This window comes from Acartia tonsa, chromosome 14 (genome assembly GCF_053477335.1).
Source record: "Acartia tonsa isolate MP-2025a chromosome 14, ASM5347733v1, whole genome shotgun sequence".
Taxonomy (NCBI): domain Eukaryota; kingdom Metazoa; phylum Arthropoda; class Copepoda; order Calanoida; family Acartiidae; genus Acartia; species Acartia tonsa.
In genome coordinates, this window is record NC_137273.1 from 13,446,722 (window position 1) to 13,461,573 (window position 14,852).

The window sequence follows — 14,852 nt, forward strand, 5'->3', positions numbered from 1 at the left end:
TGTGATCCTATATGTTAATGTGAACGAGTAAATGCAAAGGTGGTGTAGCCAAATCTTATGTACCAGTGTTAACTAAGCTTCCTTCACCAGTAGACCAGGAAAATAATGTTTTTTATCAATCTTTCACTCAATTTCTTATAAAGCCAAGCTTTAAAACGTTTAAAAATATATATCTGATACAATTATCGTAGCAATTGCAAACTTTGAATGAGGATTCCTTTAACACGGAGAAATTATCTTAAAAGTGTAACAATCCTCCAATGTTTATTTTTATTTTCAGATTGCTTAGTTTATGTATATTGTCATTCTTGTTTAACATCAAAATAAAAATTCTTTTTATGGATAAAGTAGTTAGAGTTTACCTTAGGATGTAGGGAATTAAGTCGAAAAATTGATATCCCCCCCCCCCTCAACTTTTATTCATTTAATTCTACGTTTGGTAGCTTAATAATTTGCATGAAAACATGTGTAAATTAATTTTGTAGGCATTAATAAAACGGCTATATTTATTACTTTGTTATTTTAAAATCAAGGATATAATAAAATATCATTTCATTATGTAGATATCTGCTGGTTATTTCTTCAGTATGGCATGTTCCAATGGAAACTTGTTGTATCAATGGGGCTCTCACCCGCAGGTAAAAGACCTAACTTTTGTACATTAAAGAAATTCTCTGCCGTGAAAAAGATGTGGCTTAGAAACTGATTAATATCCGCTGGATTAAAACCGGTTCTTAACCATACTAAAATCATGTACAGTCTTCGGCCCCTCGGAGGTAAAAAAAGGGCTTTTCATTTTATAATTTTTATTTAAATATCCCGGGAAAGTTATCTATTTCCGTATTGCTTCGTAATATCCGGTGGATTAGAACCGGATCTCAGTCCTACGGAAAAATTATGTCTAGCATGACCTGTTCACTTTTAGTCAAAATTGACCAAATGAGGCTTTATGACATACACCCTAAAATATATTGCATGACCTTTGTCAGCATGTCCTTCTTTTTGAAACCCCCCATAAAGAAACTAATTGAATTCATTAATTTAGATTCTAAGGTTCGAAGCTCTTCAGAGGAAAAAAGGACTGTTGCCAACTAATGTTCCTAACAACAACACAGCAGCTAATACAAATAAGAAGATTAATATAGGTAAAAAAGAATTTTATATTTAAAGGGTTATTTAATGAGATATTTCCACCTTTTAAAACTCTAGTTATTAGTATAGTATTCCATTTGAAAAAAATGTACCTTATTTTTGGCTTAAAGCAATGGAAAATTGTTTTAAGCTAATGTATTGTGCTAATAATAAATCTTTCATCTAATAATTTTGGTTTTCTGTCTGTTGACTGTTTAGGTGAGGGAGAGGCAGCTACTAGCAAGATGAATGTTGATGATGAAAATAGTGAAACTCCCGCCAACAATTCAGAGGACCAAGTTTCAGGTTTGAGTTTCCCTATATTGTTCAATTGGCCCATAGTAACAACGTAGTTCTTGTCTTGTATGTTTGTTTTTATTATAGAATATTTTGTCCTTCATTATTGGCGGGAGAAAACAGCTGATTTGCTGTAATAATTTGACGGAAAAACATCTAGAGAATAGAATATTCGAACAACAGAAGTACGAGATATTGATATTTGAGATATTTTTTTATCTAGATCCCAACATTGAAACTACAACAGAATCTCCTGTCAGCCTCACAGCTGATATTCCACAAGGTAAATCTTAACATTATTGGCAGGAGAAATCAGCTGATTGGTCGTGATTGTTCTTGCGGGAAAACAGCTGATTTAAGTATTTGGACGGGAAAACAGCTGTTACAAATATTTGAGCGGAAAAACAGATGATTTGTATATTTGGGCGGAAAAACAGCTGATTTGAATATTTGGGTTGGAAATACCAGAATATACCGGATTTTTGCCTACTTCCTTGAAATTATTTTGATTTTTGTATATTTCATCAACTTTATAATAAATTTAAACAATTTTCTGTTTATTTTTAGTTTGTGAGCAGCATCTGTTGCCCCAGGTGGTGGAAACTGGCCACGTGACCGGCAGAATTATCTCATTCTCTGCCGGGTCGCAGCACCTCATGATCCTGACTGACGCAGGAGCTGTCTACACTTGGGGAAGGTAAACTTTTCAGTTTGATTAAATTGCCCGTTTTAGATGTCTTAAGTGTCGCAACTGTACAATAAGTAATTGCCAGCGTATGATTTAACATACAGTATATCAACAATTTTCGAGAAAATTATTTAGTTTTTATTAATTACCCAGGCTTTTCCATATTTTAAATATATAATTGTCAATGTATATAGATTATATGTGGACATTATGACAGGGGAAAAATTGTTGCCAATTCAGGTTGCTAACATAGACATCATTTATTGGCCAGTTCGTTCATCCAGTAGGAGTGGATGGGCTAAAGGATGTGGAAGGGGGGAATCAACATATTATTAGCTACAAGTTTCACTTTATAAGAGAAATGAAAATCTGGTGTAACATCCAAGTAGTAATATATTCATTTTGTTGTCTCTATTTCTAACCTTTAGACGATTCAGAAATGTGCACTGTTAGTTAATAGAATTATAACAATTAATTTGGTTGGAAAATGCACTTAAACTCAATACAAATATTGTTTGTATTACAATAAACGCATATCATTAATTGACGAAAAAAATTTATTCAATTAGAAATTTTTATTGAATTTTGAAGATTACAATTTTATGAAAAGAGTTCCCAAAATTAATGTCTTTTATATTGATAATTTTTTATGAGAAGGGGTAAATAGTCTTCTTATAAAACACAATAAATATTAGAAAAAGGAACCTTGTTTTTAATGGGGAAAATATTTCAATTTAAAGAAGTGTTTTTAAAATATTTTAATATTTAGGTATCCTAAAAGTAAATGCCTTTCAGTAGTTTAGTTATTATTATGAGGTTAACACAATTTTAAAATGGAAAATCTAAAAGTAGCATTAATATTGTTCCAATTTCTTGCATTTTTTGTATTTATTTATCAAATGAAATTTTCAATTATCAAATATATGGAAATGCCTGTATCTCAGTCGGTTTCAACTGTTGGGTTTGATCAAATTAAAGAGCCCCTTGTTTATGTTTGTGATATTGGTCAGGTTAACTATACAATCTTACAACAATATGGCTACAAAGACTATGAAACTTTTTTGCTTGGTTCTGTTGAAGGTCTTGATAATGCTTCCTGGAGGGTAAAAAATGAAGATAAAACATTTGCAGAGCTCAAAGAAATTGTCTATCAAGATGACTACACTAACTTTAGATCAATATATTTGCATTTGAAAGGAGCGGATTTGGAATCAATGGATTATGAGACTGAGTTGGCATTTATCCAACCTAAAGGATTTTGTCAGAAGCTATGTAAAGTTAACAGTGGCACAGCATTTTTTTTATACTAACAAGAAGACTACTCTCTATCTAGTTGATCCCTACTATGCTAACTCAATCAGACTGCTAGGAAGAGAAAATTTAATGCTTAATTTTGGTCTTCAAGAATATGGATTGTATGAAAGTTCTAATTATGATATTGAATTTGATCTGTTTGACTCTTCTATTATGGATGGTCAGTCATGCACAGATTATGATAAACTTGGCAAAAGCTATGGCGAATGCTTGGAAAATGAAATGAAAGATGTCAGGCTTAAGAGGCTGGGTTGCCTATTACCCTGGTTTCCTGACACAATCCATCCTGAATGTGAATCTGTTGCACAAATTGAAAAGAACTTCAAAGTAATGAAGGATACTACAATGTTTATATTTGGTATGCCAACTGGATTTCCTTATTCCTGCTTACCCCCTTGTAGAAGAATGAGTTTTAAACTAAAAAAGTTAGAGGATTGGCTGGCATCAAATGGAACTCAACTTCAAATTAACCTAGCTGATAAAGTCACAGTACATACTGATTATTATGCTTATGATGAGTTTAGCTTTGTTGTTGATCTTGGATCTGCACTTGGATTATGGTTGGGACTCTCTGCTGTTAGTATTTTTGAAGCATTTCTTCATGTGTTTAATATCACAAGAAATTTTTGCAATCATTGTGGTACTCCTTCTGATCCTAACATGAGAGATTGATCATTTAGTTGGATTACCAACATTTTTAAAAAGTAGAAGTCAGATTTAAAATTTCCCATATAAATTTAGATGTTGAAAGTTTTTATCTTATGGATATATTTATTTTCCAAAAAAAAATATTTCAACAAAAAGAAACTGAATCAATTTGAATGGCTGTATATTCAAAACTATTTATGTATTTTTATATTTTTAACTCTCTTTGTATGTATATGTTATGTATATTATCTTGTAAGAAAACTAAATCAATTTGATTAAAATGGCTGGATTTTCAAATTTATCTTTTTTTTCTCTTTTACCTTTCTGTTTATGTATATTGTATTTTTTTTTATAAAGAAAACTACATCAATTTGTTAATAATGGCTGGATTTCCAAAATGCTATATTTTTTTTTCTTTTATAAGTATATATATCTTATTCAACTTATAACCAACTAGCGGCTTCGCCCCTAGCCTCTTGGGGCGAAGCTCCAAGAGATATAATTACATCTTCTATTACCTACCCAGCGGGAAAAAATGCGAATCTTCCCAGCGGAAAAAGATATGAATTAACCGCAAATTTTCGCGAATTAATAAAAAATAAATAATCAAAACTATTCTTTAAATAATGTTCAATGACACGTTCTTTGTGCCTAGTTGGAAAAATAACCTAATAAATTGACTGATTGAAGTGAATGTTTGTGTAGCCATTTTTAATGCAATTGTTAATTATCTCGTTGAGGTGGGATTCTTCTTTAAGTGAAAATGATCATCTAGAAAAGCCAGAGGCTTACCTTTTTGTTGTGGAATGCGATACTCTAACATCTACGGATATTATGTGGAGTAAAATCCAACAGACAACCAACTCTTGTTGCACTTCTTTGTCTGGGTTGCAAAATGATGTTAATATTTCATTGAGTTTGGTCTATTAGGATTGTAACAAATTCAGCGGAATTATGTGTGCTAGTCCCCAAAGTCTTTAGAATTAGCGAAATATGAGTATGCACAAACAAGTGATTCTAAGCACCTTCCAGCAGCAATTTTAAATGTTTTATTGGTGAATATACTAGGGTTATGTTTAATATCGTTATATCAATTTTAAAAAAAATAAGTTTCACCATGGTTTTAAATGAAAAATAAATTGAAATGTTAGGTATTAATTTGGCTATATACCATAAAATGTTTTGATGAAATGACACAAAAGTAAACTTTTTCAATGAAAAATATTAATTTAGAAAAAGGGATGTTAACTTGTAATATTGTAAACAGTTTTATTAGTATAGTTTCGTAATTCACATCATTGGATTATGTTTTGGCGTTTTATTTTATTTTAACCTTTGACCTCAACAAAACATTCGACAAAATTCATCATAAAATGCATTTCAAAGTTTTATTCATTGAAAACCATGGTGAAACTTTATGTTTTTAGTTAGTATAACATATAAAACTTAACCCTAGTATATTCACACAAAAAAATATTTACTATCACTGCTGGAAGTTGCTTAAAATCACTTGCTCTCATTCGTGCAGAGTCCCCTTTAGAAAAGTTGCATTAGTTCTAGTACTAAAGTCTAAAGTCGAAGACAGTCAACAAACTGAACTTCATATCTATTGTCCTTTTTTTCTCAAGAAAACTATTAAAATCGTAAATGATTTATTGTATTAATTGATACATTATTACCTGGATGTTGCACCAGATTTTCTCTGATAAAGCAATACGCGCAGAAGGTTGAGATAAAGATTATATCCTTCCAACCCTTTACCCCACCCTTTTCCATTATTATATGATCAATAAATGAGGTCAATATTAGCAAGCTATATTGACGACAATGAGGGTCATTTCTCCTGTCAATATATCTTCTACGTATATCATACATCCATTTTTGTATTCCAGGAACCTGGACGGTCAACTTGGCCATGGTGGGAGAGCTGGACAGAGAATTCCAACCAAGGTTGCTGCTCTCGAACAGGTTGGTTCTTGTTTTGGCCTTTTTAAAAAAAGAATTATTCATTTATATTTTTTAACCAATTTCGCAAAGAAATTGGTGGTTGTTAAATCATTTGTATGGTCTTAAAAACCTTAAAAACCATACAAAAGAAACTTAATTGAAGTTGATTCGGCTCATCTTAGCCTTTTAACAAACAACTAAAACTCGTAGGAAGAAATGCTCATAATTTGTGACAATTGTATTCTTATGAAGTAGTAGGATGTTTAAGTGTATGTTTGTGTCACTAAACAGTAAATAGTTACTTGAATTTTAATTTATATAGAGTTAAATATTTTAACTTCAAGTAGTTCAAGGGGGGTTATATAACAATATATATTCATTGTTGTAGTAGTTATTAAAGTTTTACTTTTTTTTACAGATGTTTTTATATTATTCTAGGATCATGTTATAGAGTTACAGACTTTTTATTAACTAACACTGATTTATTTGCTCTTCTTTTCTTTTACAACCTATTAGATTTTTTTTATGGTTTCTAGTAATTTGCATTGTCCCAAGGAACTCGCGGAGCCGTATCTGGAAATACGGCTCCGGCTCAAGCTCCGGCTCTAAAATCAAGAAAAAACTCGACATATTTTTTTCCCACGTCTATTTTTTACTTTTAAAGGTTTTAAAAGTTCAATTTTTGATAAAAATGGACTTGAAAAACTTAATAGGGGCATTTGCACATGACAAAACAGAGTCAACAAATTATAATTTATAATAAATCTCTTTATTTATCTAGTCCGGAGCCGGAGCCGTTTTTTAATAAAAATTACGGCTCCGGCTCCAGCAAAATATGGCGGCTACGGCTCCGAAACACTATCTAAAACAATGGTCTCAAAAAAGATTGTCTGAGGTTATTCTATTGTTTATTATTCTAGGATCATGTCATCTATGCCTCGTGTGGCAGTGATTACTCAATTTGTGTACTGGATAGTGAAACTGTTATTGGCTGGGGGAGTAATACATCAGCCCAGCTGGGTAAACCACCTCTGGAAACTGGCAAACCTGAAACTAAGGTAAGGCCTTCAGGAATCAGGAACCCTTTTTTTTGGAGAAATTTTGCCATACAAAAAAATAATTTGTCTAAAGAATTGCTAATCCTATTATAACCGGATTAGGATGTATCGTTTGCCTGTTTTTCTGATAAGTATTATTATCTAATATATACTCCCTATTTCCTTATTTGGTCGGTCAGGTTTTCATCTATTTTGAAGTAGAGTAGCCTATTCCCCTCCTCCCCCCCTCCCGAACTAAAATTCCTCCTTCAAAACCAGTATAAAAAGATAAACGGTTTTGGAATTAAATCCTCCCACTCGCCTTTAATTTTATGCCCCTAAAAAGAATTTCTAACTGACTACAAAGCTGAAAAAGTCACTATATGTTACTATGACATAACTTTTTTAGACATTATTAATGAAGACATCCAAACGTATCCTGCGGTTGCAACAAGGTCTTCAGAACAGCTGCGATGTGCCAAAACCGATTCCAGGTAAATTGTTGAATAAATTTTCTACAATAACCAGAAAGTCGGTAGGTCCATTTAAACATGTTCTTGGTTTAAATTTTATTAAAAAAAAGTAAAATATAGTTTATCTATTCATCTGATTTTTTAATTATAATTTCTAAAACTTTAGGAAATAATTTTTGAATAGTTTTACATTTAATGTGTTCAAACAATGAAATAAGAATATTTTTGAAAATATTAGATCTATGATACAGTTTTGTTTAGGTATAACCAAGCCAAATGTGTACGGAGGAAGAATGACCATGTACGGAGAGCCTGTACCTGCTAAGGACCTGGATTATTTAGCCAGGAAGCCTGTTCAAGGTCCTAACATGGAGAATCTGGAAGAAAATGAGGAGGGGGCTGTTGAGATACTGCAACAAACTTTGCTTAGGAAAATATATCATGAATTAAATAATTCTATTTCTATTATTATTATTTTACCGATTAATATTCGAGGTTTAGAACCGGTTTTAAGCAGTTCTGAAAAATTCATGCATAGCATTGAATTAAAGACAATTTTTCACGAATATTGAAATAAAAATCATAAAAGAGATTATAAAAGGCATATGTGACACTTTTAAAAACCCAAATAAAAAAAGTAAAAAAAACTCAACCTAAAACTCCGCCATTTTTTTGCAGTTCCATATGCAAGTAACTGCCATGCCGAATTTCAGTGCTGTAACTTTTTTTTAGTTGAGATCCTTAGACTTTTAGTTTTGATTTCAAAAAGTATCAGTTTTGTTAGCCCCAAGATAAATAACTATTCATATATATTTATTAAATGTGTAGAACGCTGAAAAGATTTTATCACCATGTTGACACAAATGACGTGCTTCGAACCTGTCTCTCTCTGGATAATAATTCTGCAGCTATCCTTCTTTATGAATTAGGTTAGTAAGTAAAAATAGCTTCGAACCTGTTCTTCTCTGGATAATTATTCTACAGCTATTCTTCTTTATGAATTAGGTTAGTAAGTAAAAATAGCTTCGAACCTGTCTCTCTCTGGATAATTATTCTGCAGCTATTCTTCTTTATGAATTAGGTTAGTAAGTAAAAATAGCTTTGAACCTGTCTCTTTCTGGACAATTATTCTGCAGCTATTCTTCTTTATGAATTAGGTTAGTAAGTAAAAATAGCTTCGAATCTGTCTCTCTCAGGACAATTATTCTGCAGCTATTCTTCTTTATGAATTAGGTTAGTAAGTAAAAATAGCTTCGAACCTGTCTCTCTCAGGAAAATTATTCTGCAGCTATTCTTCTTTATGAATTAGGTTAGTAAGTAAAAATAGCTTCGAACCTGTTCTTCTCTGGACAATTATTCTGCAGCTATCCTTCTTTATGAATTAGGTTAGTAAGTAAAAATAGCTTCGAACCTGTCTCTCTCTGGATAATTATTCTGCAGCTATCCTTCTTTATGAATCAGGTTAGTAAGTAAAAATAGCTTCGAACCTGTCTCTTTAGACAATTATTCTATTAAATGAATTAGTTTAGTAAGTAAAAATAGCTTTGAACCTGTCTCTTTCTGGACAATTATTCTGCAGCTATCCTTTTTTATGAATTAGGTTAGTAAGTAAAAATAGCTTTGAACCTGTCTCTCTCTGGATGATTGATAACAACGCTGGGCCAGCCAGACCTTCATAGCAGATCCCAAGGAACTCACAACCCGATCCATAACAGACAACCAGCCCTTTCCTTGCAAGATCTTTGTCCGGAAAACCTAACTGTAGTAGTGGCTGATAAATTGCTGTACATTCACAATTATTATACAGAAAATTACACTGGATACCTTCTCAACTTAACGAACCAACTAATGAAAGCTGTCAAGTCAACGAACAAGAAAACGTTATCATAAAAGATTTTGCGAACTAGTGTAATAAATATCCCACTATCCCCTCAATCCCTGAAAATTTTAAAGTTTTTCAAGAAATTTTGTACTAAAATAAAATATCAATTTCTTGTTATAAAATTGAAGTACCATTAAGAGACAATATAATATCATATTTTATATTGAAACTTATGAAATCTTTTATCTTCAACTTACGCAAAATCTTGATTCTTCATGTCAAATTTTGGTGCTTTCTCTTAAAGTACCTCCCGAGCAGAAAATACCCCCTCCCCAAAATTTTTTGAATAAAATTAGGAGGGAGGTAGTTTTTCTCATCCCTTACGGTGACTCTTAACCCTCTAGGGCTAACATGTACCCAATTTAACCTAAACTAACCCCCACTCTTTATTTTCAATTTATTGTATAATAGAGGGGGGTTCTGTGCTCTACAAGGCACTTTAAGGGAAACAACCCAATTTTTTTTACCAAAAACAACAGACATCATACAGAACAGCTTAGGAGTATAATTTGCTAATATATTTTAGCTTTATTTTACAAAAATGTTTACATAATAAAAATATATTTGTTTTGTTGAGTAACTTTATAAGAATATATTTCCAATGGCTTCTTCTTTAGCAATTATGTAATTTCTTTGCTGTTCATACATTACAGTTTTTGATAAAATTATAATTACTAGCGGATATGCCCCTAGAGGCATCTAGTGGACCTTGAATTTTTAATTGTAGTTTCTAAAAGAAAAAATTTTAAAAAAATTGAGGGGGTAATTTTATTAAGGAACTAGTATTATACAAAGTAGTACGGTTATTTTTATATTTGTCTGTTCGATGGTTTAAGGCTATTTTACTAATACCCTCTTCTTTATAGTACAAAGTCCCTAGATGCTAGGGGCGAAGCAACTAGTTATAATTTATTTTATTTGTTATATTGTTTTAACATAGTTTGGTACATAAATTATAATATTATGTAGTACTTACTAGATAATGCATTTATACTTGGATGCTTGCTTATATACCTTTGTGATCATAATTATATTCTTATTTTTTTTTACAGGGGGGGGGGGATTGTTTACTACACTATTTCCCAAAGTTTTATAATGACGTTTCTCGTATTTATTCGAATCCGGTGGATAGGAACCGGTTCTCATCCATACGAAAAAACTATGTCTAGAATCGTATTATAACCAGCTTTCTACGAATATAAAAATGTACAATCAATTTATATTGCTTGGTTCATTCAGTTGAGTGTCCTAACGTTTCAACCACTAATTATGATCTATAGAAGAGATGATTTTGTTAATGATTATTAGTGGTGTGCATCAATTTATTAACAATTGTCTTATCCCTTTATATCGCTGGGCTTTCGAAAAGGGTGTGATAAGTAATCTCATAAATCATGGTTTAAAGGACATATAAAGCATCTTTTATTCATATTTTTGCAGAAAACGAGATTACATTGTATTGTAAATTATACTGGTCCCCAGAGAAAATTAATCTTTCTTGGGTAACACAAAATAGCAGTATTCAAACTTTTGCGCCAATAGTTTTAATGTTCTAATTCTTTTATATTTTAGGTGGAAAATATAAAGAAGCTTTTGAATTAATTTTACAGGCAAGTTAAATCATTTTTTAAATGAAATTAACATGATTTTTAAATGGTGAATCCTAAACGATTGGTAATAAGGTAAGAGGCAAAGCATAATGGTAGTTATTTATATTATCCACGGATAGTAAATTTTATTGGCTCTCAAGGTCCAGGACAGCAAAACTGGTGATTAATTTTATGATTTTTATTTTATCATTCGTGGAAAAGGTCTTTCATGCGATGCGTAACATGTATAGCATCGTATTTTATACAATTCCCCACGAATATTAAGATAAAAATCCTAAAACTAATATAAGATTTGGTAGCCCTGGTCACAAAACTGGTTTTAATCTTATAATTTTTCATTTCACATCCGCAGGAAGCTGTCTATAATGCGATGCGATAAATAACTATTCTTGTTTAATTTCAGTGTTTGACTGGGAGTGAATCATCTGAACATAAAGTTGTTGTACTGAACAAGTTCTATGATTATTTACGAGCTGTACATGGAAACAAAGGAATGTTTATTTACATTTTAAGCATAAAAAATAGGCAGATTTAAGGACAATTAAGTGCAAAAGAAACTGTGTAACAATCCTCATATAAAAGTAACAGGATGTTTTTAAGTCTTCTGTCTGTGTGTGCGTGTGTTTACCGAAGGATCTCGCTAACCGCTAAACTGATATAGTTCTCCATCACAATGTAGCATCTCAAAGGTCCTACCTAGCAAGGTTCATGACTTTTTTTTTGGAGAGGGTACCCTTACCCTCCTAGGAGAAATCGCCCATAAAAACTTTTTACTTCGTCTTTTTAGTAGCGAAGCTACTCTATAATTTTGTCCGTCAGTCAGTCCGTAACGCTATGGGGGAATGTGATTTTTTCGGCTCCTATACAAGATAGAAAGCTGAAATTTTTAGTGAAGATTCCTATGACATATGCCCATCTAATCTATACATTGATTTGTTCATCTGTCTGTTAATTGGGGTGCTGGATCGATTCCTAGATTTTCAAGTTTTCGTAATTTTCTCATTTCCTTTTCAAGATAGAGGGCTGAAATTTTCAGGGATTAACCAATTTTAGACTCTACTTATTTTCACTTATTATCAGGGATTAAATATGCTCAATTATACATATTTCCATTAAGTTTTAGTGAGATTTGTCTATTAATTGGGGTGCTAGATTGATTCCTAGATTTTTAAGTTTTTGTGATTTTAAAGGTTGTGTAGTTTTAATGGTTTCCTGTTTTACCTTTTTTTATCATGTTAAATGTTTATTGTATGACACTGCTCTGTAGTAAATATCCACTCATAATTTTTTTGCTTCGCTACTTATGGATGTTGTCATCCTTGTTAAACCTTGAATTAAAAATAGCCCTCCCCACACTTATAATCTAAATAAACTAAATATTAACAACAGATTTCCGGAGCATCCAAACCAAGCTCTTTGGAAAGCTTATCCTTCACTGGAAGAATAATAACTTGGAATTTTTATGGTAAGTAAAATATTTTTTTTTCTTCACAAGACAGAGTAATGAGTGATAAGGTAAAAAATAGAGTGGATGAGAAACTAATTAAGGATTACTTCATAAAGGTATTCGCTATATTTATGAACACTAGTAAGCCAAAAAAACAGGCATTACGAAGATCAGAGGAAATTGGGTTGTTGTTTTTTGATTGTTTGTCTATTATGTTTCTTCGAAATTGCTTTTGGTGGTCAAGAATTGGGTTTGAGTAAAATCGCCGACTTTTTTTTTGCTCAAGCAAAGATATTTTAGGTGCAAAGCTTCCAACTATTTATTCTAAGAATGAATATAATATGACTTAGATCTTATACCAAATTTTCATGTTCTATAATATAACAATAAAATGAAAAACTATACCTCCTTCCACTCCCTTACCCCATCCCCTCCTCTCCTACTGGATGAATGAACTGACCAATAAATGGATTCAATGGTAGCAAGCTAAATTAACGACAATTTTTCCAATGTCATATTGTCCAGGTGAATTCTACATCCATTATTCTAGGTTGGAGAGTGAGTTGTTATCACGTTCAACTCCTGGTGATATTGGCTCCCTTGTCTATATACTCTTCTGTAGCCCACCGGAGACGACCGACAACGCGAATCATAACTTGGACCAGGTAAAGGTAGATCAGAGTTTAATGTTATTTACAGGGTTTCGGATCCGGATCTGGATCCGGATCCGGATCCGCAAGGATCCGCATATTTTTGAGTCCAAGGATCCGGATCCGGATCCGCAAAAAAATGCGGATCCGGATCCGGATCCTTAGACTCCAAAACATGCGGAAAAAATGGAAAAATCTACCTAAATTTATATAAAATCTCAGACATTCTCTTGATGAGAGCCAATCTTTAAGGTTTAGGTTCAGACTTGAAAATTAAAAGTATTTTTGACTTCGAATTAAAGAATAAAATTTTTTTGAAAAATTTGGTGATTTTATTTTTATTGTCAAAGATCCGGATCCGGATCCAGTAGGATCCGGATCCGCATCCGGATCCGGATCCGGATCCGCACTGACCAAATTTTGAGGATCCGGATCCGGATCCGCATAAAATCAATGCGGATCCGAAACCCTGGTTATTTATTATAAGGAAGCGATTGAACATGAACATAGGGAGGGGACATTGGGCTGTTTATTACACCAAAGTTTTATTAAACTTTTTTTACGCTGGGTCCACAACTTTAAGGACTTTTCTTGATTTTTAATTGGTCGGTTCATTGAGTTGAGTGTCCAAACGTTTCAACCACTAGGTGATTGTAACATTCAGAAGTTTTTTTTGTTTATCATCATTGGGGATGTAGTACATTAATTAATCGGCCATTGTCTTCTCCCTTTAGATACCTGGATTGAACACAATGTACAAATGTAAATTACACTAGTACCCAAAGTTTAAAATCAATATCTAATTCGATCTAATTTTAAGCAAATGACTGAGTAATTTGATCGCCCATTGTCTTATCCCTTAAGATCCATCCTTTTATATAAAGTAGTAAGCGTTTTTGTCTGTCCCGAAGGATCTCGCTATCCACTGAACCGATATTGTTCTCCTTTACAATGAAGCTTCTTATAGGTCATGGGAAGGTTTTAAACTATTTTTGGAGAAGGTGTCTTCACCCCCTCCCCCCCCCCAAAAAAAAAAAAAAATATTTTTTTTTACTCTTTTGAAACTCAAAATTAAAATGGGACGAGGTCGACTTTTCCCCTTCCTATCTTTAGTGCCCCTAGAGGCTTCTAGGGGGCGTAGCCGCTAGTGTAAAATTTTTTTTAGGATGTTGAAATGGTTGCAAAACCGCTGGACTGTTTGAGCCCAGAATTTTTATTGAAGCTTGGCCAACAATTTACCAAAGTCTCACAGAAAATAGGAATCTCATCAAGGTTAGTATAGTCCCCAAGGTTATTGCTCAAGTCCCCAAAGATTTATTATATAGAATATAGAATTTTCTCATTCGTGGGCTTAACATCTTTGTGGATTTTTATTGAATTTTGATTGGTTGAGTGTACAAACGTATCAACAACTAATTGTAATCTACAGAAGTATCATTTTTGTTTTTATCATCATTGGTGATGTACACCATTTTATCGGCTATTGTGTTATACCTTTAGATCCCTGTTAGTGTTGACTATAGTAGCCAGGGAGGAAGGGAGGGGACATTTGACTGTAAATTATACTGGCAACCAAGGATTTATATATAATATATTCTTTCTTTTTTGTTGCATTAAGCTTGATTGCTGGGTTCAAACAAGCAGCGTCTAATAATCTAAATTTACAGAAGGAATAGGTTATTTTGTTTATTATAATTGGGGATGTTTCAGCCATTGTCTCATACCTAA

General features: G+C 32.4%; 1 protein-coding gene across 3 annotated transcripts in view; it reads left to right on the forward strand.

The window, feature by feature from the left end:
• The window catches only part of ca (RCC1 and BTB domain containing protein claret), a 68,979-nt gene that overhangs the window by 50,012 nt on the left and 4,115 nt on the right, over positions 1-14,852 (forward strand). For 2 of the 3 annotated variants that reach the window (XR_013874524.1, XM_080146737.1), the window contains exons 39-54: positions 38-96; positions 562-638; positions 1,046-1,145; positions 1,351-1,437; positions 1,652-1,711; positions 1,996-2,125; positions 5,971-6,046; positions 6,946-7,083; positions 7,472-7,556; positions 7,797-7,962; positions 8,361-8,464; positions 10,990-11,027; positions 11,431-11,516; positions 12,415-12,492; positions 13,025-13,145; positions 14,290-14,396. Coding sequence is in view for 2 of the 3 variants with exons in the window: in XM_080146737.1 (XP_080002863.1) it covers positions 38-96; positions 562-638; positions 1,046-1,145; positions 1,351-1,437; positions 1,652-1,711; positions 1,996-2,125; positions 5,971-6,046; positions 6,946-7,083; positions 7,472-7,556; positions 7,797-7,962; positions 8,361-8,464; positions 10,990-11,027; positions 11,431-11,516; positions 12,415-12,492; positions 13,025-13,145; positions 14,290-14,396 (1,512 nt within the window). In the remaining variant the exon portion in view is untranslated. The remainder of the gene's footprint in view (positions 1-37; positions 97-561; positions 639-1,045; positions 1,146-1,350; positions 1,438-1,651; positions 1,712-1,995; positions 2,126-5,970; positions 6,047-6,945; positions 7,084-7,471; positions 7,557-7,796; positions 7,963-8,360; positions 8,465-10,989; positions 11,028-11,430; positions 11,517-12,414; positions 12,493-13,024; positions 13,146-14,289; positions 14,397-14,852) is intronic. The other variant, XM_080146738.1, reaches the window with a different exon arrangement.